Below are 23,278 nucleotides of genomic sequence, written 5' to 3' on the forward strand. Positions count from 1 at the left end.
TCTCCCCCCAACCCCGATGTCAGTCCTGTTTTACAACAGTGGCATCATGCAATATTTGCCCTTTTGTGACTGAGATACGTCACTCAGCATAATGTCCTCCAGGGTCACCCATTTTGAATAATATTGCATGAGTTCCTTGTTTTTCAATGCAGCATTGTATTCCATTGTATGAATATACCATAGCTTCTCTAGCCATTCATTTGTTGACAGGTGAAATGATTTTTTAAAAAAAGAAATAGTATCTTTTTTTTTTTTTAAATTATTTTGTGTGCGTGTACCATCAAGTCAGATCTGACTGGTACAGGAGAATATTGCGCCTCCTTCTCCAGCAGAGCATCTGGTGGATTCGAACCGTGTACCTCTGGGATTGCAGTGCAGCTTCTTGACACTAGGCCACCAGAGCTCCCCTAATTTTTTTATAATATGTAAAATAAGGAAATAATAAGATCATTTAAAACATTTTTACTTTTGGTATTATAACTCACAAACAAATAGCACCTGACAGCTGAGTGTAACTATGGTCCTAGTGAATGTAATTTTTAAAAATTGTAATGTAATTTCATTTTTAGTAAAAATATAAACAGCAAGACTTGTTCCCGTTCCGGTTTCTTGACATAATGACCAGTAGTGATATTGGTTACATCTTTATACATTGTATTGGTGTTCTTATTGTTTCTTACTAGAGGCCTACTTTACTTTTCATTCTCTTAATCTTACTACTTCGACCCATTACGTCTATATTTAAATAGCTGTTGATCTATTGGTCTTATATTATTTAAATAAATTATTTTTTATATTAGTCTTTTTTTTCTCCCCTCCAATGCAGCCACAGTCTCATGCTATTATAACTGTATTTTACTAATATTATATCTTGTTTATGTTATATTATTTATGTGTGTATATACACACACAATTATTTCTGTGTATGTGTCTCTCCCCTATTCTTTCATTCCTGTCCAGTCAGAATCAAATGATAGCTGACCCTTTAGTAGGTTTTGTGAGGCTATTAAAATGTAAGAAGATTGCCTGTCTTTCTCCTGAGCAGTTCTGGTAGTTATAATCACCTTGTGTATAATACAAGGAGAGCTGGTGGCATAGTCTGTAGGGAGTTATGCTGCAAAGGTGGAGTTTCTCAGTCAAATTCAAATCCACCAGTAGTTAGTTCTGAGGGAGAAAGATGTGTAATTTGTTCCTAGGTCAGTTGAGTTAGCTCAGACTTGATGGCAGTGAGTTTGAGAGAGTGTGTGCGCGCGCGCGTGTGTGTGTGTGTGTGTGTGTGTGTGTGCATGTGTGCGCGTATATATACACGCCACACACACATATATATACACATGCACGCACACATATAAAGGATTTTATATTTGTTTATAAATCTATTGACTTTTACAAATGTACGTGATCACTTGACTTCAGAAAGTTTAAAATCAGTTCCCTATTTTCTGTATGCCAGTGCAAAGCAAACTGTTTTATAAGTGAAATACCTAAAAACTTGACAAAAATATTAAAATTTGATGAAAAAAATTCTGAAAATCCTTAATCTCCCCTTTCCAAAAAGGAGGCAGTCTTCCCAGTCCTATTATACAATATTAATAATATTCACTATTTTTAGAATAGGTAGCTAAGTTATATATTTTATTAGCATACAAAACTCTTAGGCTAACAGGATTTTATTTGTATATGCTCCAGTTAAGTTTGTGAATGCCGTCTAATTGCAATCTAATCAACTATCTTTAGTTGAATTCTAATTTACACTTATTTAATAATTTGCAAACTTTGAAAGGGATAAAGGAAATGCATATATAAATGATTTTTAACCTTATAAATGGAATACTGTGTTTACTCTTAAGTGTTCCACTGAATTTTTATTTCTTTTTTTTTTTTTAAGAGGAAGATAAAGAAACTGAGGTTTATTAGATATTTATAACAGACTATGAACAGGTCAGGACAGACTGACCACTAAGTATTTTTTAATCTGTTGTATCTATTTGTATGCTACATAGTAAAACCAAACTATTGCCACACCAAATGTTGCCCTCATTCCCTAAATAATTTTTTCTAATTACTATTCATACTATTAACTATTAACTGTTCTACTATTTATCTAATTACTATCTTCTATTCCCTAGTTTTTTCTAATTACACTATTACTTTTAGTCTAAATGCAAGATTTTCACCACTCATATTTTCTGGTGCTCATTTTGTTCTGTTAGTTTTACTTGTGAATGTATTTAGATAGTTGGTTGCCGCTCCTTCCACCATCTATTGAATTTGTACCCTTGCTTCCAGCTAAAGGACAAAAGCTTGTTTAGCATCTGGCTGTCAGGCTTCAGAGAACCAAGAGAGGAAGAAGAGAATTCATTTTTTAACATCTCCTGCAGTTTTACAGCTTTTAAGAACATTTTTTTTTGAGCACAGATATCTACCTCTTGGATATCTGCCTATTGCTAAGGCAATATGTACTAGAGCACAGGAACCAACTGCTTGGGTGGGACAATGTTGGGATCCTGAGAATTTGCCTTCTCTGGTCTCCCTTGACGCTCTACTAATAGCACTGCACACACTCTGTTTTGTCTTATTCAGTTATATGTGTGGTATTTTCCCCCCACCAGCTGTTCTTAAGTCTCTTTTTTGTGTGTGTGTGTGTCCCTCATAACCTACCTTTATACTAAGCATTTAAGGTGAAAGTGTTCAGTCAGAGTTATTAAAATAGGCCTAACTACGTCCTGTTATGACCATATTTGTGCTGCAGGAACTTCACAGACCAGCTGCGGAAGATTTCCAAGGATGCAGGAATGCCTATCCAGGGCCAGCCTTGCTTCTGCAAATACGCACAGGGGGCAGATAGTGTGGAGCCCATGTTCCGGCATCTCAAGAACACCTACTCAGGGCTGCAGCTCATTATTGTCATCCTGCCAGGGAAGACGCCAGTGTATGGTACAGTTCTTTTGAGTCAATGATAATATTAATGGGATTCTTTTCAGGGTAGCTCCCTGAACTCCATATGGATCATGGAATCACAGCTGTTTCTGAGTGTTGGTGCTTCTTTTGTCTGTGTGAGCCATGTGTCATCCCAGAGCCTGTTTACCTTTTACACTCCATCTCAGTACTGTTTTTCAGGGTCCTCTGTGTGCAGGTCTCTTTGCTAGGCTAAAGTGGGGCAGATATAGAGATGAGTTGGACCTGATTCCTCTTATGAGGACTGCATTGTCAGGTAGAACAGTGTGCTGGTTTTTCTCATGTTCCCTTAACTGATTCTCTCTCTTCCCTTCTTTTATTTATGATTATAAGCTTCTCTGTACCCATTTTCCTCTCCATTTCTTCTGCCTCCAAAGAGGAGTCCTCTTTCCCTGGTGTCTGCCTCATGCTCTTGTTCCGATCCTATCCTGCTACCTATGATACCCTTCAACCCTCATATGTATTCACATTCTTCATCCAAGACTACAGTTACCATTATCTTGCTCTCACCTTTAGCTTTTGTCTTCCTGTGTTGGGTTGTTTCTTTTTTTTTTCTTCATCAAACTTTTTGAATGAGTTCTCTACATCCTTTACTCATAATTCCTTACTAGCCACTCAGCTTCTTTCATCTGTCTGTCTTTCAAGAGTAACCACAGGATCATTAGTGACCTTTCTCAGTTCTCCTTTTCCCTTAATGTATTGATCTTGTTTCCCTGTCTCTGCTTAACTTTGTCTTTGCTGTTACATCTTGTTGATTCCTATTCATAGTGACTCTATACCACTAAGTAAAACTGCTCCGTGGAGTTTCCTAGGCTGTAATTTTTATGGGACCAGAGAACCAGGTGTTCTCTCCTGCAGAGATACTGGTGGAGAACTACTGACCTTTTGGTTAGTAACTCAGCACTTGGCCATTTTGCCAGCAGAGACAATTTCAGGGAATAAGTAGCACCCAGTGGGGGTTGTGAAGGATAGAATGTTAAGAACAAATTGGGAGATAAGAAGACTGGTACTAAGACAGTCCTGGCAAAGGCAAATGGTGTGTGCAAAACTTCACTGAACAGCAGAAAAGAAATGAGCGTTGAGAGTGTCTATTATGAGTCAAATATTGTACTAAATACTACTAAATCAATCGCTTCTGTTAATCTTGTGAGTGTTTATTGAAAATTTACCTTTGTCTTATTGATTTATTGCATTCTTTATAGTTCATTTGTTGTATAATGTACATATTCTCTCTACTCTTTAATTCACATTTCTCTTTTCTTACTGCTATATTCTGTTGAATAAAATGGTTTCATTATTGTTAAATTTATCATTTTACCCACTTTATGACTAATACTGTTTCTATTCCTGTTTAAGAAATCTTTGAACCAAGATCAATGTCTATGTTTTCTTTAGAATTTTATTTTTCTTTTACATTTAGAACTAAACTCTTTGCAAATGATTCTGTTAGTTTCTATGACCCCAGCAGTGGACTTTGTTGGTACAAAGCTGAGAATTGCAGCCCTGTACTTCGAGCCAGCAAAGGTACTTTATGTACAGAAAATAATTGAAGGTAGTTCATCTTTGTGAGATTGTATCTCTTTGGAGTCTTAATATCAAGTTTTTATTGTCTCACAGTTCCCTAGTACAATCCAAAAGAAGTTGTCTGCATTTTTCCTGGCTTTTCAGAATGATGTCTGCAAGAGCACTGATTTGCCACTAATTAGTGTATGTCTCTTAGAAGTGGGAATGGTCTCTTTAGCTTTTAAAACATATTCATATCTCTTGCATTGAAAGCATCCCAGACGCTTCAGTGATCCTACGTTTTCTTCTTTTGGTACTTGCTATAACTCAAGTTTTTGCTTCTGTAGCACACAGTCCTTGAAACATTTCTGTCCTCATTGTTCCTGACCTTTTAGCAGCGTTTGACTTGTTGACTTCTTGTTCATTCTTGACTTGCTGTCTCTCTTCCTTGATATTTATGATTGACATTGTCTTACTTTTCCTCCTAACACCCTTGACTTTTCTCCTTGCAGATTCATCTTCTTCCTGCTCTACAGATATTAGGAATTTCTTATGATTCAGATCTAAATCCTTTTGTCTTTGTTTTCTCTCCTTGGTGATGTCTTGTAAGACCACTTGCTACCTGTGCTCAATACTGGCAGTCCCTGGGTTATGAACATCTGGTTTATGTACAACTTGTAATTATGCACAAATTCTCATAGGACTATTAAAAATGCTAGTTAGGTACAATAATTTTTAATAACAATGGGTGCTACATTAATTTTTTTATGTATTGAAAGGTTCCTACATATTATATGTTAAGACAAACATTTGACTGACACTGGATACAATTATGCCTAACTTCTAATTTAAACATACATATTTGATAAAAGACAAATTTAAGGACATTAACTCACTCCTATTCCAGGAACTGCTTGTAGCTCATAAATTTACATCTCCATTTCAGACTATTCTTTGAACTTCAGATTATAGTTGTATAATTAATACTCTTCAGTATAGATTGAAGCTCAACATCAAGAAGATAGAAATTCTCACCACTGGGCCAATTGGCAGCACCATGATGGATGGAAAAGAAATTGAGGTTGTTAACAATTTCAGCTTGCTTAGCTCCACAATCAACACTCTTGGTACCTGCAATCAGGAAATCAAAAGGTGAATTGCACTGGGAAAGTTTACTGTCAGGGACCTTTTCAGAGTACTGAGGAGCAAGGATGTCAATATGGAAACTAAAATGCACCTGATCTAGTCCATGGTCTTACAATTACTTGCTATACATCAAAGAGCTGTACAGTGCCTAGGATGACCGAAGACAAATCGATGCCTTTGAGTTGTGGTGCTGGAGAAGAGTATCCCTTAGGCTGCCAAGAGAACAAACAGGTCTGTCTTGGAGAGGGTGAAACCAAGTTTCTCTTTAGAGCAAGGATTTTGAAGCTCCATATCACATACTTTTGGCATGTTGCCAGGAGGGACTTGTCCTTGAAAAAGGACATCATGCTTGGAACATTGGAGAGGAAGAACCCAGCTGAGATAGATTGACACAGTACCTGGGTAATGGGAATAGGTGTGTCAGAGTCAGTGAGACTGGTACAGGACAGGGCAGAGTTTAGAGCTGTTGTACATAGGTTCACTGTGAGTCACGTGCGACATAACAACAACAACATTCCTTCAGTAGTACAACTTGAGGCTTAAATTTGTTTTTTCAGTTCTTCCCATTTGAGAAATGCTGAGTGTATTCTTTGTTTCTCATTTTCCAACTCCAACTTCTTGCACATTTCGTTAAAATTCTTTGCTTTGTCTTTTCAGATTACCTTTTAAAATCTCTTGTTGATTTCTCTTCAGCATTTTCCTCCTTTATTTTGGCTTCTCCACATTCTAGTGCAGGTTTCAGAATCATCTCTGACATCCATTTTTTTTTCTTTTGTTTCTTTCTTAGCTTTGTGATGTTGTTGTTGTTATGTGCCGTCGAGTCGTTTGCGACTCATAGCGACCCTATAAACAACAGCCCTAAACTCTCCTCTGTCCTGTGCCAGTCGCACTGTCTCCGACACACCCATCCCGATTACCCCAGTCACTGAAACAATCCACTTCATAGAGGGCTTTACCTTCCTACGCTGTCCCTCCACCCTCCCAAGCATGATGTCCCTCTCCAAGGACCAGTCCCTCCTTACAACATGTCCAAAGAATGTTAGATGGAGCCTCAGAATCCTTGCCTCCAGGGAGCCGCTGGGTTTAACCCTTTCTAGGATGAATCTGTTTGTTTTCCTAGCAGTCCATGGTTCTCCAGCACCACAGCTCAAAGGCATCAATTCTCCTTCTATACTCCTTAGGCACTGTCCAACTCTCTGATGCATAACAAGTGATAGCAAAGACCATGGCCTGTACCAGATGCACCTTAGTCTCCAGAGAGACACCATTGCTCGTCAGTACTTTGGAGAGGTCCCTAACAGCAAACTTTCCCATCACAATAAGTCTTTTAATTTCCTGGTTACTGGTGCCAAGAGTGTTGACTGTGGAGCCAAGCAAATTAAAGCTATGAACAATCTCAATCTCTTCACCATCCATCCTGATGCTGTCAATTGGTCCAGCGGTGAGAATCTTTGTCTTCTTGACATTGAGCCTCAATCCATATCGAAAGCTTTGTGATGACCTTTTGCTTTCTTCATGGATGATAACTTTGATGTTATCCCACTACTTTTCTAGTCTTTTGTATTCACTACATCAAATCTAATCTTGAGATAATTTTTAATTTCAGGTGAGGACTCAAGGTCATATTTTGGTTCTTGTGAACTTGTTTTCATTTTCTTCAGCTTCAATTTGAACTTGCACCTGAGTAATTGACGCTCCATTCCACAGTGAGCCCCTGGGCGTACTCTTTTTTTTAACTGACTCTCCATCAGCTATTTCCACAGATGTAGTCAGTCTGATTCCTGTGTAGTCTGTCAAGTAAGATCCTTGTATCCAGTTGCCACTAATGATTTTTAAAACACATGAACATTTATGGAAGTAGCATGTGATCAAGAAAAGTCCAGTGTGCACTGAAGGAACCAGCAAAGAATAAGACTATATATAGAACACTTAACTGTGCTCATGTGAAATCCATACCTGGACCAAGTAGCAGTTTTCTGAACAGAGCAAGGGAACACTGTCTGGTTTAAAATCAGGAAGGGAGTGCATCAGGGATGTACCATTTCTCTATACCTATTCAGTCTGTATGCTGAGCAAATAATTTGTGAAGCTAGGCTTTGTGAAGAGGATTGTAGCATCAAGATTAGAGGAAGATTTATCAACAACCTTTGTTAGGCAGATAACACAGCCTTGCTTGCTGAAAGTAAGAAAGATATTAATCACTTGTTGCTGGAGATCAAGGACTATAGTCTTCAATACGGATTATATTTCAACATCAAGAAAACAAAGGCCTCACCACTTTACCTATAGACAAAATCACAGTGTGTTTTGTTGTTAAGTGCCGTTGAGTCATAGACAACTCATAGTGACCCTATGAATGAAAGGCCTGGATGTCCACTTGTATAACTTTCATCCTTTCTCCAGTTTCATAGAGTTTCCAGAGGCAAGCTATTTTGGAAGTGGATGCCACTCCTGCTTCCAAACTTGTTTTAATCGGGGAACTCTACCAAAACTGTCCACTGTGGGTAACCATTCTTGCATTAGACACATCAGTATCATAGTGTTCAGCTTCATAGCAACCACGATTTACCTCTGTACAGCAAGTGGACAGACCAGGGCTACAGGACCTAGAAGAATGTTTCACCAAAAAACAATAAAGACAGGCCCTCATCCTACAGGATTTTAAGGTACAGCCTCAAACAGGCTCCACCTTTACTTACCCTTAGTCTAAGGCTCTGGGCTACCCACCCACTTTTGAAGGGCAAATAGGTGGAAAGATAATTGAACTTGTCAGTGATTTTGTCCTGCTTGGATCCACAGTTAATACCCTTGGCACCAGCAAGTAGATCAGAAAACTATTGCATTGGGAAAGTCTGCTGTCAGGGACTTCTTCAAATTACTGAAGAGTAATGTCAGTTTGAAGACTAAGGTATGCCTCATTCAGGTCATGGTCTTTTAGTCACTTGCTACATATCCAAGAGCTGGACAGTGAATAAGGATAACAGAAGAAGAATTACTGCCTTTGAGTTGTGGTATTGTCGAAGAGTACTGAATATCAAGTGGGCTAACAAAAGAACAAACACATGTCTTGGGAAAAGTAGAGCCAGAGTGCTCCTTAGAGGCAAAGATTATGAAACTTCATTTTTCATACTTTAGCCAAATTGCTAGAAAAGAGATATCATCATATTTGGACAGATGTTGGGTCAGTGAGAGGAGGACCCTCAACCAAATGGAGTGACAAAGTGACTGCAGCAGTGGGCTTAAATGTATCAAAGGTGATGAGATGCACAGGATAGGACAGGGTTCAGGTCCGTTGTTCATAGTGTCACTATGAGTTGTACTTGACTTGATGGCACCTAACAACAGCAATTGATAGAATACCAATAGCAGATATACCCCTGGATCTGCTTAGTATTCTAATCCCCCCAAAAAGGATGATTCGACAGAATGTAGATTTTATCAAATAATATAATCACTGTCATATGCAAGTAAGATCTTGCTAAGTTATTAAGAAAATAGTTGGAACAGTTTGTTGATAGAACTGTCAGAAATTCAAGCTGGATTCAGAAGAAACCATAGTATGAGGGGTATCCTTGCTAATGTTAAATGGATCCTGGCTGCAATCAGAGATACCAGAAAGATATATATTTGTGTTTTATTGACTATGCAAAGACATTTGCGTGTGTGGATCATGACAAATTGTAAAAACATTGAGAAGGATGGAAATTCCAGAACACTTAAGTAAACTCTTGTGAAACCTATGCATACACCAAGAAGCAGCGGTCCAAGTAGAACCAGGGAATGCTGTATGGTTTAAATCAGGAAAGATGTATATCAGGGTTATAGCTTTTCTCTATACTTACTCAGTGTACACTGAGAAAATAACTGAGAAGCTTACTATATGAGGAAGAATATGGCATCAAGATTACAGGAAGACTCATGAACAACCTGCCTTATGCAGAGGACATAACTTTATATGCAGAAAGTGAAGAAGACTGGAACACTTGCTACAGAACATCAAAACTATAAGCATCAATATGGATTTCATCTCAACATCAAGAAAACTGGCCTCACCACTGGACCAATAGGCATTGTGATAGATTGAAATTGTCAGTGACTTAATTTTGCTTGGTTCCGTAGTCAACACCCAGAAGTCAAGAAATCAAAAGATGTGTTACTTTGGAAAAATCTACTGTCAAGGATCTCTACAAAGTACTAAAGAGCAAGGATACTACTTTTTAAAGAATAAGGTGAACCTAATCCTGAAACATGGTGTTTTCTGTTGCTTCCTTTGCATCTGAAAGTTGAATCATGAAAAAAGCAAGACTGAAGAAGAATCTGTCTGTACCTTTGAATTGTGGTGTTGGTGAAATCCCATGGACTACCAAAATAACAAATAAATAAATCTGTCTTAATGCAAGTGCAAACAGGATGCTCCTTAGAAGCAATGATAGTGGAACTCCATCTCACATATTTTGGGGCATTATTTTCAGGAGGGACCAGTCCTTGGAAAAAGACATTATATTGAGAAAAGTAAAGGATAACTGAAAGAGAGGTTAACCCTCAAGGAGACTGACACATTGATGGTAAGAGTGGTCTAGAGCATGGCAGAGATGGTGAGGATGGTGTTGGATAGGGCATAGTTGCCTTTTATTATTCATCATTGCTGTGAGTCATAGCTGATTCTATGGCATCTAGCAACAACTTTTGACAAAAGAAGAGAGCTCTGGTGATCTAGTCCACATAGAGTCACACTGATAACCCAGAGGCCATGCCTCTCTTCATATTTCCCAGCAGCTCTTTGGGAGAAACACCGGGAATTTTCTCCTGTGAGATTTACAGCCACAGAAACCCACTGGAGGGTCAGCTGTGAGTAAGTTCTGACCTGATGGCAGTGAAATCATGATGATGAGGATGAAACTTAAATGCTATTTGTAAAACTCATTTTCCTCTCCCCTCCCCCGTATATCCAATCTATTACTGAATACCTTTGACATCTCTTCAGTCCATTTGCTTCTCTCTAGGTCTAAGGCTGCATTCTTCACTTACCTTTGCAGGCACATGTAAAACTAATGACCACATTTTCTTTTTCTTTCAAAGCGTGGTCAGTCCCCTAGGTCTCTGTTTTAACCACTCTGGCCTTCAGTTTCTCAAATGTATCTTTCTCTTACCTAGCCGTAAGAATCCTTCCTTGGTAACACTACCTTTTTCTATGTGCTCTCATAATTCCATGAATTTTTCTTGCATAGCATTTTTAATATTTTTTTCATAATTTCTTAAATTAGAGTAAGAACCCTAAGAATAGTGACTTTGTGTGTTTCTGGTTACCATTGTGTTCCTGACATCTCACATGGTGCCTGGCATCTGAGCATACAGTCATTGATACAGAATATCTGTTGAAGGTACCAAATGATTTTTCTCCCTCTCCACAGCTGAAGTTAAGCGTGTTGGAGACACACTCTTGGGAATGGCTACACAATGTGTACAAGTGAAGAATGTGGTGAAGACCTCACCTCAGACCTTGTCCAACCTCTGCCTCAAGATCAATGTCAAACTTGGTGGCATTAACAACATCTTAGTCCCACACCAGCGGTAAGAAACTTGTTAGCCAACTTGTTCTTGTGAAGGTACATGCTGGTAACTAGAACTGTGTGGATATTAATGAAAGTACAGGACCCTGACCACACAGAAAGATTCAGAGTAAGAGGGAGATGACCCAAGTGGATATAAGCATGGTGCCAGCAAGAGAAGACCATCTAGTTTGTTTTCTCACATTTTTTCCTCACTGTTATTTCTCCTCACTTTTAGTTTTCTTTTCTCCACTTAGCTCTGCCGTCTTTCAGCAGCCAGTGATATTCCTCGGAGCAGATGTTACACATCCCCCTGCAGGGGATGGGAAAAAACCCTCTATTACAGCAGTGAGTAATAATCTTTCATTTATAAGGTTCTTTTCTTAACTTGGAGACCCCAAGCCCACATTTGATTTCCTTTTCTCACTTCTGGCTTTTAATCCTTCATAAGATATTAACTGGCAAAAAAAAAAAAAAAGATATTAACTGGCTAACCTCATCACCCATAGATTTGTTATTGTCACAAAACTAGTTGTATGGTATCTTTTTATGGGTGATAGTAGTGAAGTGTGGGCTGTGGCCAGAAAGTTGGCTCAGGCCTGTTACTTTTACTCTATTTGAGTGTCTCTCCTTCTCTCACACCATTTTCACTTTTGGAATGTAGTGGAATGATTGTATCTCTTCACTGAAGTCCTTCTCAAAAAAGTTACTTAATTGCTGGAACTGTCCTTCCTCCCCTGCCTTCCACCCTAATCCTTCTAGTAGACATTGCTCCATCACTTTTCTGCTAAGAACTTGTAAACTGCTAAAGATCAGGCCTTCCCACTTCTTTCTTCTCAACCTTCATATCTCTATTGACAGATTGCCTTGACTTCAGTAAGTGCAAAGAAACCCTGTGCATATCCTCTGATTGTGTATACTTTAAAAATGACGTTACTCCAACCAACTCCTTTAAATGGAAGTAATGACAAACATGTGACTTGGAGAGGTCACTCTTGAGTTAGTGGTGCCAGACTCTCACATACCTTTATACAAGTGGTAACAAAATAAAATTTACCAGGTGTTTAGTGTGGGCTAAGCCCTGTGTGATTTGTACCACAACAACGATGCAAATAGGTATTCTCATCTCCACATGAGGAGAGGCAAAAAGAAGATGATGAATTAAGGAAGTTCTTCATGAGTGATAGAACAAGATTGAAACCTGGAACTCACTGAATCTCAAACTTCATTTGTTCAATTGCATCATTCCTTTCTTGTTTGAAGCTTTTCTCCAAACCGGAAACCCAGTGTCTGGGAGGTTGGACATTTTGGTGGCTGATCCTGCCCCTTTGTTTGTCAGGTGGTTGGCAGCATGGATGCCCACCCCAGCCGTTACTGTGCTACTGTGCGAGTGCAGCGACCACGGCAGGAGATCATTGAAGACTTGTCCTACATGGTGCGTGAGCTACTCATCCAGTTCTACAAGTCCACTCGCTTCAAGCCTACTCGCATCATCTTTTACCGAGATGGGGTACCTGAAGGCCAGCTTCCTCAGGTAGAACCCGCAGTAGACTGAGAAACTGATCATATTGCTTAAACTATCGTTGTTCTAAGCAGTTAGCTCTGGGAAGTGCTAACTTCTAGGAGGGTTTTGTTAAATAGACACATTGAGGGCAGGGGTCACAACTGAGGAGTAGCATGTACAATCATCTATTGACCTTTCTACTAGTAGCACAAGACCCTCAGTGTCTATTTATTAGTTAATTTGTATTGAAAATTCATTCAATAGACCAGTAGTTCTCAAATTTTTAGTATATATTAGGATTACTTGGAGAGGGCCTCTTAAAATAATTTGCAGGACTCTATCCGTAGTTATTTGTTTAAAATGATCCCAAGGATTTGCATTTCTAACAGTTCCTAAATGATGATACTAGTTTGGAGCTAACACTTTCATACCCACTGTTTGTAGGCATTCCTACATAATGTTCCTCCTGTTCATTCTCAGCAGCAAGCATTCTGTTGTTTAGATTCAGCTAGTTTACTTAACTGCCATTTAGCAGTAACAGTAGCTACTACCTCTTATTGAGCACCTCTTACATACCATGAGCGTCACTAAATAATTCATATATCTTCTATTTAATCTTTTCCATTTAGTCATAATGGTTTTTCTCCCCATTTGACAGATAAAGAAATAGACTTGGAAATGTTAAATTAATTTCTTTTATGTCACTGAAGCTAGTAAGTAATGGAGCTGAGGCTCTTACAGTTGATCTGAATCCAAAGTCCATGCTCATGTTTAGTTTTCTCCAAGTCATCTAGTGTTTCCCAAGATATCAGAAAAAAATTACAATACCGCTTTTCTGTTCACATGTATCTAGTGGCTCCACGTAACCTTGGATTAAAGTTCAAACTGTCCAATAGAGCAAACAGCATATTTAAACTCCTAGTAGACCTTATATCGTTTCATATGATAATTTGTCTCAGTCTTTACAACAGCTTTGTGAGGCAGGTCTTTTGATATAACAATACATATGGAGGAAATGAGAGCAAGAGGGCCTAATAATAAAGATATAATACAACTAGGTAAAATTTGGATTTTGACCTAGCTTTTATTTTAATCCTATTGTACCATGCATTCTTACTTCCCTATATTTAACATCCCAGGCCATAGCCTATTCACTATTGCTTGTTGTTATTTACCCATAGCTTCTTCTTTAGCTAGTCCCTTTTTTATAATCCTGCTTCTTTATAGGACTAAATGCATCTACTACCTCTGCACCCATTCCTGCCCTATTTGTCTGCTCTTCTCTGGTGTTCCAAACCCTGCCTGCTCTTGGAGCTCTCAGGGAAAACTCTCATTATCCTCCTAATCCTGAAATCGACATACTTTGGGGCATTGATTTTAATGATTTCTCTGTGAACATTAGGTCTCTTTATGCATAAGACCAGGTAAGTGCTCTGTGTCGGTGCCAAGCCTCCCAGGCAAGGTTTTATGGGAAAGTATCAAATGAACTTGGGATAGTAAACCCTTCTAACCAAAATCAGCCTTATACTCAGTTAGAAGCATCAACTTATAAAGGAAGGCTGAGCAGAAAGTCTTATTACATGTCGCAGTCCCTTAATTCACTATGGCCTGCAAACTCAAAAGGAGCTGTGTGTCTCTTTGTCTTCTTCCTTGTACCTAGATCCTCCATTATGAGCTGCTTGCCATCCGTGATGCCTGCATCAAATTGGAAAAGGATTACCAGCCAGGGATCACTTATATTGTGGTGCAGAAACGCCATCACACTCGCCTTTTTTGTGCTGACAAGAATGAACGAGTGAGTTAGGGATTGAGGAGGTCACTCATCCTGTCTCTTTTCTCTTGATAGGAAATAAGGCATTGACGTAAAGTCTAGACATTTAGGTCTTGACTTATCCACCCTCAGTTCTCCCTTCCTTTACCAGGTCTTTCTCCTAGTACTTCTCTCCCTTATTTTGTCCCTTTTTCTCTCCTGGCCTTATACTTCTCCCCTCATGTAGACCAGCTCCTCAGCAAGGGAAAAGAGCTACCATTATTTATTGAACTACTTGTTTGCATATGCATACTATGCAAAAAAGTAATCCTCACAGCAGCCCTGTGTGGTGGGTACTATCATTGCAGCTAGTTAAAGTTTAAACAATTTACGTGAACTGTATAGCTAGTAGATGGAAAAACAAGCACTTGAATGGTCTTTTTTAAATTCAGGAATCCATTGTTTTAAGGCCCTGGACCCTTTAGAAACAGAAGCTTCTACTTTACTCATAGAATTCTGGTAGAATCAGAGTTGAATTGAGCTGGGCCCCAAGCTAGGGCACAGCAGGTCTTGGGATCTTGGTTGTGTTTGTTTCTTTACAGATTGGGAAGAGTGGTAACATTCCTGCTGGGACCACTGTGGACACCAATATCACCCACCCGTTTGAGTTTGACTTCTACCTTTGTAGCCATGCAGGCATCCAGGTATCTGGGCTATGTTCTGATGTTTTCAGTGGGTCAAAGATTGGTTGATTATTCATATTTTCTCTAGAATATATCAGTCATCACTGAGAAGCACTCAGGGCTATTTTTTTTAACCTGGGTATACTTTGAGCATCTTGGGCAACTTCCCTATAAAAAGGGTATTTTATCATATAAATGGGTCTGTGTCAGCTTGTTCATGGATGGGTCATCTTTCCTAGCACTACTTTTTTTTTTTTTTTTAAGTTTATTGTAAAATCATGTATGGGGATCCAAGAGATTAAGGGGTGGGAGCAGAAGGATGAGGGTGGGTAAGGATTAAATCATAGGGTTGTACAATTTGGTGGGTAGAGGGAGTGGAAATAAGAAAGATCTGGTGGGATCTGGAAGAGACAGGGTAAAGGTATGCATAGTCCAATGGTGGTTTTTTTTGTTTTTGTTTTTTAACAAAGAGATTGTCTTTTTTTATTTGTGGGTTTCCCATATGGGAATAGGAACGTAGACTCTCTGGCTGCTTCATGCTGAACAGGGACATTGAGATGAAGGGGAAGGGGAGCTCACTTTTGCACTTTACTGGTGGTCTTGAGTTGAAGCTGCATGCCTTCTTGTTCAGTTAGAAGATATTTTCATGACATTTTCTGTCCTCAGTACTGCAAGGTGTTTGCATGGGTGAGTCCAATGGGAATGGCTAGCTGAACTTTGAGGCTCCATCCACTTTTGCTTCCTTAGCTGGCAGTTATATTTCCCTTTTGTCTCTGGAACCAGGCTCAGGGTTCAGGTTCTGGAACAAAACTCAGTGTTCAAGTTACCTATAGGAAAGGGAGCAAATCTAGAAAGGACAAACTTATGAATTACAAAGAAAAGGGCTTTAGAATAAGTGTTATTTACAGATTTAGTGGAGGAGGAGATGAGGGAAAGTAGCTCAGATAAAATTCCTCCTACATACCAGGTGGCTTTCACCATGAGCTCAGCAGCTCTTCCCCCCACCTCCAAAGCTCTTGACCTTTCACTCTACTGGGGACTGTGGCTGGGGATGGCACTTCTGGCTCTAGTGTTGCCTTCATCGCCCCTTTCTTCTCCACCGAGTGGTCTAATTTGAATTCAAAGTAGATAGTACTACTTTCCCCTTCCACAAATGGAGAAGGGGATTCCAGAGTGGTGAAGAGACCCACTCAAGGTTGAAAAAGTAATAAAGGCAGTAGAACAAGTATTCAAACCAAAGTTGTCAGAAGGCAGGCCGTGAGGTGGCAAACTCTACAGGGCGCTCAGGTTGGCTATCTTTCATCTTCCTCTGTAAGCAAAATCCCACTGAGGATCATTTTCAGAATGACCAGGAGAGTATACTCAGGCCACGTGTGCACACGTGAGGGGCACTTCCACTGCTAGCAGTACATGTTAATAATGATCCTGTTCCTTATCATCAGCTATCCTTCCATCAGATTTGAGGACCCTCACCTTCCTGTTTTCCTAGGGTACCAGCCGACCATCCCATTACTATGTCCTTTGGGATGACAACCGTTTCACAGCAGATGAGCTCCAGATCTTGACATACCAGCTGTGCCACACTTATGTACGATGCACACGCTCTGTTTCGATCCCGGCACCTGCCTACTATGCCCGCCTGGTGGCTTTCCGAGCACGATATCACTTGGTGGATAAGGAGCATGATAGGTGAGACCTGAAGTCAGACTAATTTCCTTTTTGATTTAACCTGTTGTTCCAGACCCTCACAGCTTCACTTGGGGAAGTGGATTTTGTCCAATCTGGAATCCTTGGGCTCATTTGTCAGAATCTGGATTGGGATTTTTCTATTAAATTGGGATGGGAATTGATACCCCAGGGATAGGTGAGGGGATTAGCAACAGCTCAGTTCCAGGAAGGGCTTATTTTTGTTTTTCAGTGGAGAAGGGAGCCACATATCAGGACAGAGCAATGGACGGGACCCCCAGGCCCTGGCCAAAGCTGTTCAAGTTCACCAGGATACTCTGCGCACCATGTACTTTGCTTGAAGGCAGACGCTGTTACCTCACTGGATAGAAGAAAGCTTTCCAAGCCCTAGGAGCTGTGCCACCCGAATTCAGAGGAAGCAGGGAGGCGGGAGGTGGGGTAGGGAAGAATGAATGTAGGAGGCCTTGTTTCTTCTACAGAGGGTGCAAAAGGGTGGGAAACTGGGCCAGCAAGCCAGACCACCAGCCAGAAATCTCTGATATCCACCTCATGTCCCTATCCTTGCACCCCATCTTGTCACATCTGGCCCTGACCCCACTGGACCAAGATGGGTAACACCGGTGCCCACCATACACACAGGTGTCTCATGTGACTCACAGTGCTAAAGACTCATGCCTGACAGCTTGGTAAGGTCGGCTCTTCAGCCCTGCGGACAAAAGCTGGTAGGTTTGGGTTTGATACTTTAGAAGGGAAAGTGAGGGGCTTGGGAAAGTGGGTGGGAGGAGGGAAGAATTTTTTAGGAGCCTTAATCAGAAAAGGTCTAGATTTGTTTAAGGTAAAAAAAAATGAAAGCAGACCCAGATCAATATTTTAGGATACTAGATGTTTTAATGGGTTCAGAATCCAGTTTGTAGGAAGATTTTTAATGCTAATGGTTTGAGTTTTTCCTCTCCCAGCTGCCACCCCCTTCCCTTATTCCTGTCTTTCCACCCTTTCTACCCAACCTTAACCTCCTTCCTGGCAGACATCAGCCCCTAGTAAGACTTAAGGCACTATGGCACTTAGCTCTGAAGTGACACGACCCTGTCTTCCTTCCGCCTGCTGGTGGGTAACCAGTGCCTTCCCTGTAACGGTAATGCTGCAGAACTGCAACCTTTTGTACCTTTCTTTTGAGGGATAGGGTGGGGTTGGGAGAGGAGGAAGGTGGGGACGAAATACTCCTAACTCTAGCCTCCTGCCAGAATGCCAGCTATTTTGCATTTGAAGGAATTGACTTCCACATTCATTAAGCTTTTAAAAAGTTCACAACCTCAAGATGGTTAAAATCCATTGACATTTGCACTTTCAGACATGACAAGTTTCCGAGCTGCTGACATGACTGGCCCCTGGCTTTTCCATTTGTCTCCTCCTCTCCCTGTCACCCCACTTGCCACCCTGGCCGGGTCTAGAGTTACTATGGTAGCATATCTTACTCTTGGCTTCTTCCCCCCCCCCCTCTCTTTCTGATGGTCAGGTCTCTTATGTTTCAATATTTCTAAACTGGGGTATCTTATATAAAAGATCCTTGGGTTTAAAATAAGAAAAAAGGAAAGAAAACTAAATGTTATTTTTATACCATAACTTGAGTCTATTGCCAAAATCTGGAAATCCCTCCCATGCCCACTGAGTTTACATCCCAGAAACACTGAGCCATCAGAAGGGACTGTGTACCTGACTTGTTTTCTGGCCTGGCTAGGTAAGGGGTAGTTATTTTCCCCCGATGGAGCTCAGTCAAGCTTCATCATCCTTTCTCTGTGCAGATAATACCTTTTTCTTGCTGCAGGCTTCTGCCTCAGCACTGCCCTACACGCCTTCCTGCAAGTGCATCCCTTCCTTTGGATTGTCCTATGACACTTGGGCTCATCCCTGCTTCCAGCATGTCCTGTGGATGCGCTGGGAGATTTTGCTGCTCCTATAGCTTCTGTTTACACAAATGAATTTTTCCTGGTTTCCCACTAGGGCATGTGAGTGGGTGGCATGGTTTGTTGTTGTCTTTTGCGTTTGCTTTTTTATTTTAATAGTCTTCTTGGGCAGAAATGGGGTTCTCTTGTAAGACTGGAAAGGTAAGGGGCTCTATTTGATGCCTGCTGGTCTTCAGGGAAGCCTCCCTTTCCTGACTGTTCATTGTCACTGCCCTACTGCCTAGGATAAAGAGTTGCAGCTACAATGTGGAAATGTCTTTTTGAGGAGCCTGGGCTTGGATTGCCCCAATCTGGTGATAAAGCCATGACACTTTAGACCTAGCCCAGGCTTAGAGGCTAGCTGAAGGAAGATTGGTCAGAATCCTTTCCTGTTCCCAGCAGCCCTTGTACAGACCTAGATTTGCTATGCAAAACAATCAATCCCAGATTCTTTTCTGGTTGGCTACATTGTTCAGCAACTTCACAAGACGTAGCACAAACATTCATTATGGAGAAGGCATCTGGACTGTTGAGCAGCTCCTCCTTTACTTCTTTCTTGCTAACTACGACCTGGGCTGCCCCTTACGGCATAAGCCCAGCTGAGGAATAGAATGGAGGGCTCTGGAAGGAGGCAGCTCACTGGAGAGCCTACATTCCTTACACAAGTGCCTGAAGAGAGTGATGCCAACACTCCGTCTGCCCTGTCCATCGCCTTCGTATCCTGTCTACTTCGTGCTCAGTCACCATTTGGGGGAGGGGAACTCTCCTGGAACAGTGGGCTCTGCACATTATTTTCTTGGGTGCATTCTGTGGCTAGGATCAGGGTACTATTCCTGGAGGGTCCAGTCATTCACCAGCATTCGCAAATGTCCATAGGGAGCAGATTCAGCCACCTATTCCCGGCAGTGGTTTGTGTTCTCTCTTTTTCTCTGTCTGCCTCACTCTTTCCAGTTGGGTTTTGAGCTAGGACATGACAGACATCTTTTAGCTCTTTTGGCATTGCACAGGCCATTCAAGAAGTATACCAAGAGAAACAACATGGGCAGTGACAAGAAATTACTTCTTGCCCAGATTTTTGTTTTTCACATTTTTTAGACTTGAAAAATACCCTTGATCTTGAGGATTATTCTTGTTTGAAAGATAGTACATCCACGTTAAGAAGTAGTGCTTGCAGCAAGCTTTGGCTTGCCAGGATTTGGCTTAAGCAGTGCTTCTTACCCAAGTTCTGAGGAAACCCTGGGGAATCCTCAGCTTCATCTTCTGAAACAGGTTTTTGTTTTGTTTTTTAAAATTCCTTCATTCCAATATTTTCCTCTTCTCTTTTCTTTGTGATAGCTTTTCTTTTTTTCTGTTTGTTTGACTTGCTTACTGGTCAGCCGGCCTGCCTGCCTATATGGTGATGAATTCTCTGCATGGCTGCAATACCATCATTAACTGGCAAGATCAGGCTTAGCTCCTTGACTACAGAAGACCAAGAACTGCTTTCCCAGATCCGTTGGTGTCCTCCCTGGGCTAAGCTGCCCTCAGGCATTACTGAAGCCAGCAGACCTGCTCAACTGGCATGAAATCAGGAGGGCTTCTGGCAGCTTTTACACTTATCCACTCCTTGGGGCTTTTTTATTCTCGTTACATTTTCTAGATCTGGCTCCTTTTTTCTTAGACCTGAGGCCTCCTTTTTCTGAGGATGTCCTAGGATTGAGCTACGAGGGTATCCAGGATGAGAGGAATTTGGGCTGGGTATTGGGTGGCAGGGAAGAGAGTGGTAGGACAAAGGAGAGAATTTGGGCAAAATATGGGAAAGGACAGCATTACTCTTTTATAAGCCAGTGGGTCTCATTTGGGGTTTGAGGTGCTATTGCTGGCCTCTGGGACAAACCTGGGGCTGTTGTTGCTGGAAACTTAAGGTTTAAAATAAGTTCTTCACTTTAGTCTGAAGTTTGAAACCTCCCTTTAAAAGTTCCTGGTTCTCACCTACTCCATAGCTCTTCTGTTGCCTCTTCTTTGGCCAAGCAACAGTGTTCTTGGAGTTTTCTTTTTTTTTTTTTTTTTTTTCCCGTCATCAGAATTCTATATGCATGAAGCCAGCATCCAAGGTGGCCAGCCAGGGAGGCTCTCTAGCTCCTTAGCTGAATGGTGGGATATCTGCAAGGTTAGTGGAATAATGGTTTAGTGCTGGCACCATGTGTGGCTAAGTAAGTTGGAAGTTCCTTCCTCGTTAGAGTAGAAAAGTCATCTCAATCTAGTCAAAGATGTTTTTGGGAACTGCATCAGAGGGAAGTTACTTTTATTTATTTACTGGGCCTAGGCCATCCAGGATGGTAGCTGGGATGCCTTCCTTCTTATTAAAGTCTGATTATGGCAGGGATATGCAGGGCACTAGTTCCTATTTGGCCTTCTAAGCAGATGAGGGAGAAGAGCATCTATGGGTTTCTCTTCCCCTTGCCCCTCACTTATTAGGACTTGCCTCCTCCCTGAGCAGGGAGAGAGGCTGGGTTGGTGCTCTCCCTTTATTCTACTCCTACTGACTTCGAACCTCTGGCTGCTGCTTGGGAGCCCAAGGAAGGGAGGGCACGGGCTAAAAACAAAACACAGAATGAGGGTGGGAAGGATGATTTCCTTCTTTTAAAAAGGAAATAGGAAACCCTTCAAGGATTGTGCAAGTAAAGACAATGTGTCAAACACACTGAGTCCCCTGGTGTAGTAGCAATAAGGAAAAATGAATTGACTTTTCCTGTGCACACAGTCCTACCTGATGGGTGTGTGATGTTGCACTTAGCAACCATGTGGTGGGCATGTGTGACTGCTCTGGGTTTCACTTTAGTTTCTATACTTTTTATCCCTCTCAAGTCCAGCATGGATGGGGAGATGTCCTTGGAGCCCCACAGCTGTGTACTTGTTTGCATTTGTTTCCCTTTGAGACTTGTGTTTGTGTCCTGCTTTGAGCTGTACTTTGTCTGGTCCATTGTGAAACTACCCCAGCAGCTGTAATGTACAGTTCCTTCTGAAGCAAGCAACAGCAGCAGCACAATATTCTGTGTTTTATAAAGACCACAATAGCTTCTATTTCTAAAGTGCAGTCTCTTTTATTTCCTTCCTTCTTATCAGAGAAGCAGAAATGTCAAGATTAACTACCTTTCTGATAGGTTTTAGGTTGGAATAATGATTGTTAAAAGAGCAGAACCCACACATCTGAAAGAGGAAAATATGGAGAGAACAGATTTTGGAGTTCTCAAACCACAGCTGTTCACCTGGTGTGTATACAGGCATAACTCACAGGAGCTCCATTTATTCTTCAGTCAACAAACACGCAAAGCACTATGGGATTGTAGAGGTGGCAAGCACAATTCCAACATGAAGGAAATTATCTTTAAGAAGCTTATACCCTTGTGGAGATGAGTAGCTAGACAGGCCCCTTGCAAAAGAGAGATAGAAAATGGGCTGAACAAGTCTATACAGTATGAAGACAAACAGGAAAGAGCAGATTTGAGAGATACTGAGGAGAATAGGAATCAGTAACTGATTGCTTGCTGATTACTAGGTCGCTGGCTGAATTAACAATTTGGGAGTTAAACTTTACATGGATGGTAGTTAAAGCCACAGAAGCCTTGGTACCACAATGGTTAAGAAACCAGCCAACAGTTCTTAATTGTGTGGGGTTACTGAGTCAGATTAGCCTTAGGTGCATCCAGCTACCGTAAAGCCATGGGAATGAAGATAGCTGTTAGCTAACAGCAAGAGAAACCATGTACAGCTCTGGAAAACACACTTAAGGGATGGAGAGAGAAAGTAGAACTTAAGCTGACAGTCACACTACTGTTAAGGTACTTCTGTCTTTATTGGCTTGTTTAATGAGGAGGAAGAAAAATCAGTAGGTGGGAATAGAGGCCAAGAGTAAAGTGCTTACTAGCATACTAACTGCAGAGAGGAAGAAGTATTTTTTCCCTACTTAGTTGAGCATCCTATACCATATCTTTTCTGGAGTGTTATAACTACTTGTGTTGCCAGAATTTCTTGAAAAGAAGTACTGGAAAAGCCTAACTTAAATAAGGATAGGACTAGAAATCCCAAGTTGTCTACCACAGTCATGATCACCTTTAGACTCTTCCTGTCCTCAGGAGGTTTTGTAAAACAAACTAAACCCAATTTTATCTAACTAGAATCATGGTGGTATTTCCATGCCATATATATATACACACACACACTTGTTCTCAGGATGACTTAGACCCTCACCCATTTATTGATGTCAAGTCTGAACAAATTAATAACTAACCTGCCGGCACATTTCTGAGGCTGTACATTGCATGAGAGAAAATTGTCCGTTCTTTTCCCATGTAGTAGTTGGTGGATTCAAACTACCAGAGACATTGCCTTTGTGTTAGCAGCACAACTCGCTATGGATATACAGTCGGTTCTCCCTTAGGCAGAACATTCATTTTTGTCATCTCAAGGTTATAGCATAACCAAGGAGTCAGTATCTGTGAATAGAGTTAAAAAGAGCTAAGAATCTGTGATTCATGAATACAAATAAGATGAGGTAATACTGAGTGCATATGGTCTTGGCA

General features: G+C 40.9%; 1 protein-coding gene across 1 annotated transcript in view; it reads left to right on the top strand.

Annotated features, from left to right (window-relative positions):
- AGO1 (argonaute RISC catalytic component 1) overlaps positions 1 to 18,474 on the top strand; it is a 36,602-nt gene extending 18,128 nt beyond the window's left edge. Inside the window, exons 12-19 of the mRNA XM_006886441.1 lie at positions 2,750 to 2,934; positions 11,016 to 11,175; positions 11,411 to 11,501; positions 12,493 to 12,687; positions 14,318 to 14,452; positions 15,010 to 15,111; positions 16,580 to 16,779; positions 17,009 to 18,474. Coding sequence (XP_006886503.1) covers positions 2,750 to 2,934; positions 11,016 to 11,175; positions 11,411 to 11,501; positions 12,493 to 12,687; positions 14,318 to 14,452; positions 15,010 to 15,111; positions 16,580 to 16,779; positions 17,009 to 17,117 — 1,177 coding nt within the window. The 3' untranslated portion in view covers positions 17,118 to 18,474. The remainder of the gene's footprint in view (positions 1 to 2,749; positions 2,935 to 11,015; positions 11,176 to 11,410; positions 11,502 to 12,492; positions 12,688 to 14,317; positions 14,453 to 15,009; positions 15,112 to 16,579; positions 16,780 to 17,008) is intronic.
- Positions 18,475 to 23,278: the final 4,804 nt, after the last annotated feature.

The sequence above is a fragment of the Elephantulus edwardii genome, unplaced genomic scaffold, assembly GCF_000299155.1.
Source record: "Elephantulus edwardii isolate Elephantulus edwardi_28Jun2011 unplaced genomic scaffold, EleEdw1.0 scaffold00049, whole genome shotgun sequence".
Classification (NCBI taxonomy): domain Eukaryota; kingdom Metazoa; phylum Chordata; class Mammalia; order Macroscelidea; family Macroscelididae; genus Elephantulus; species Elephantulus edwardii.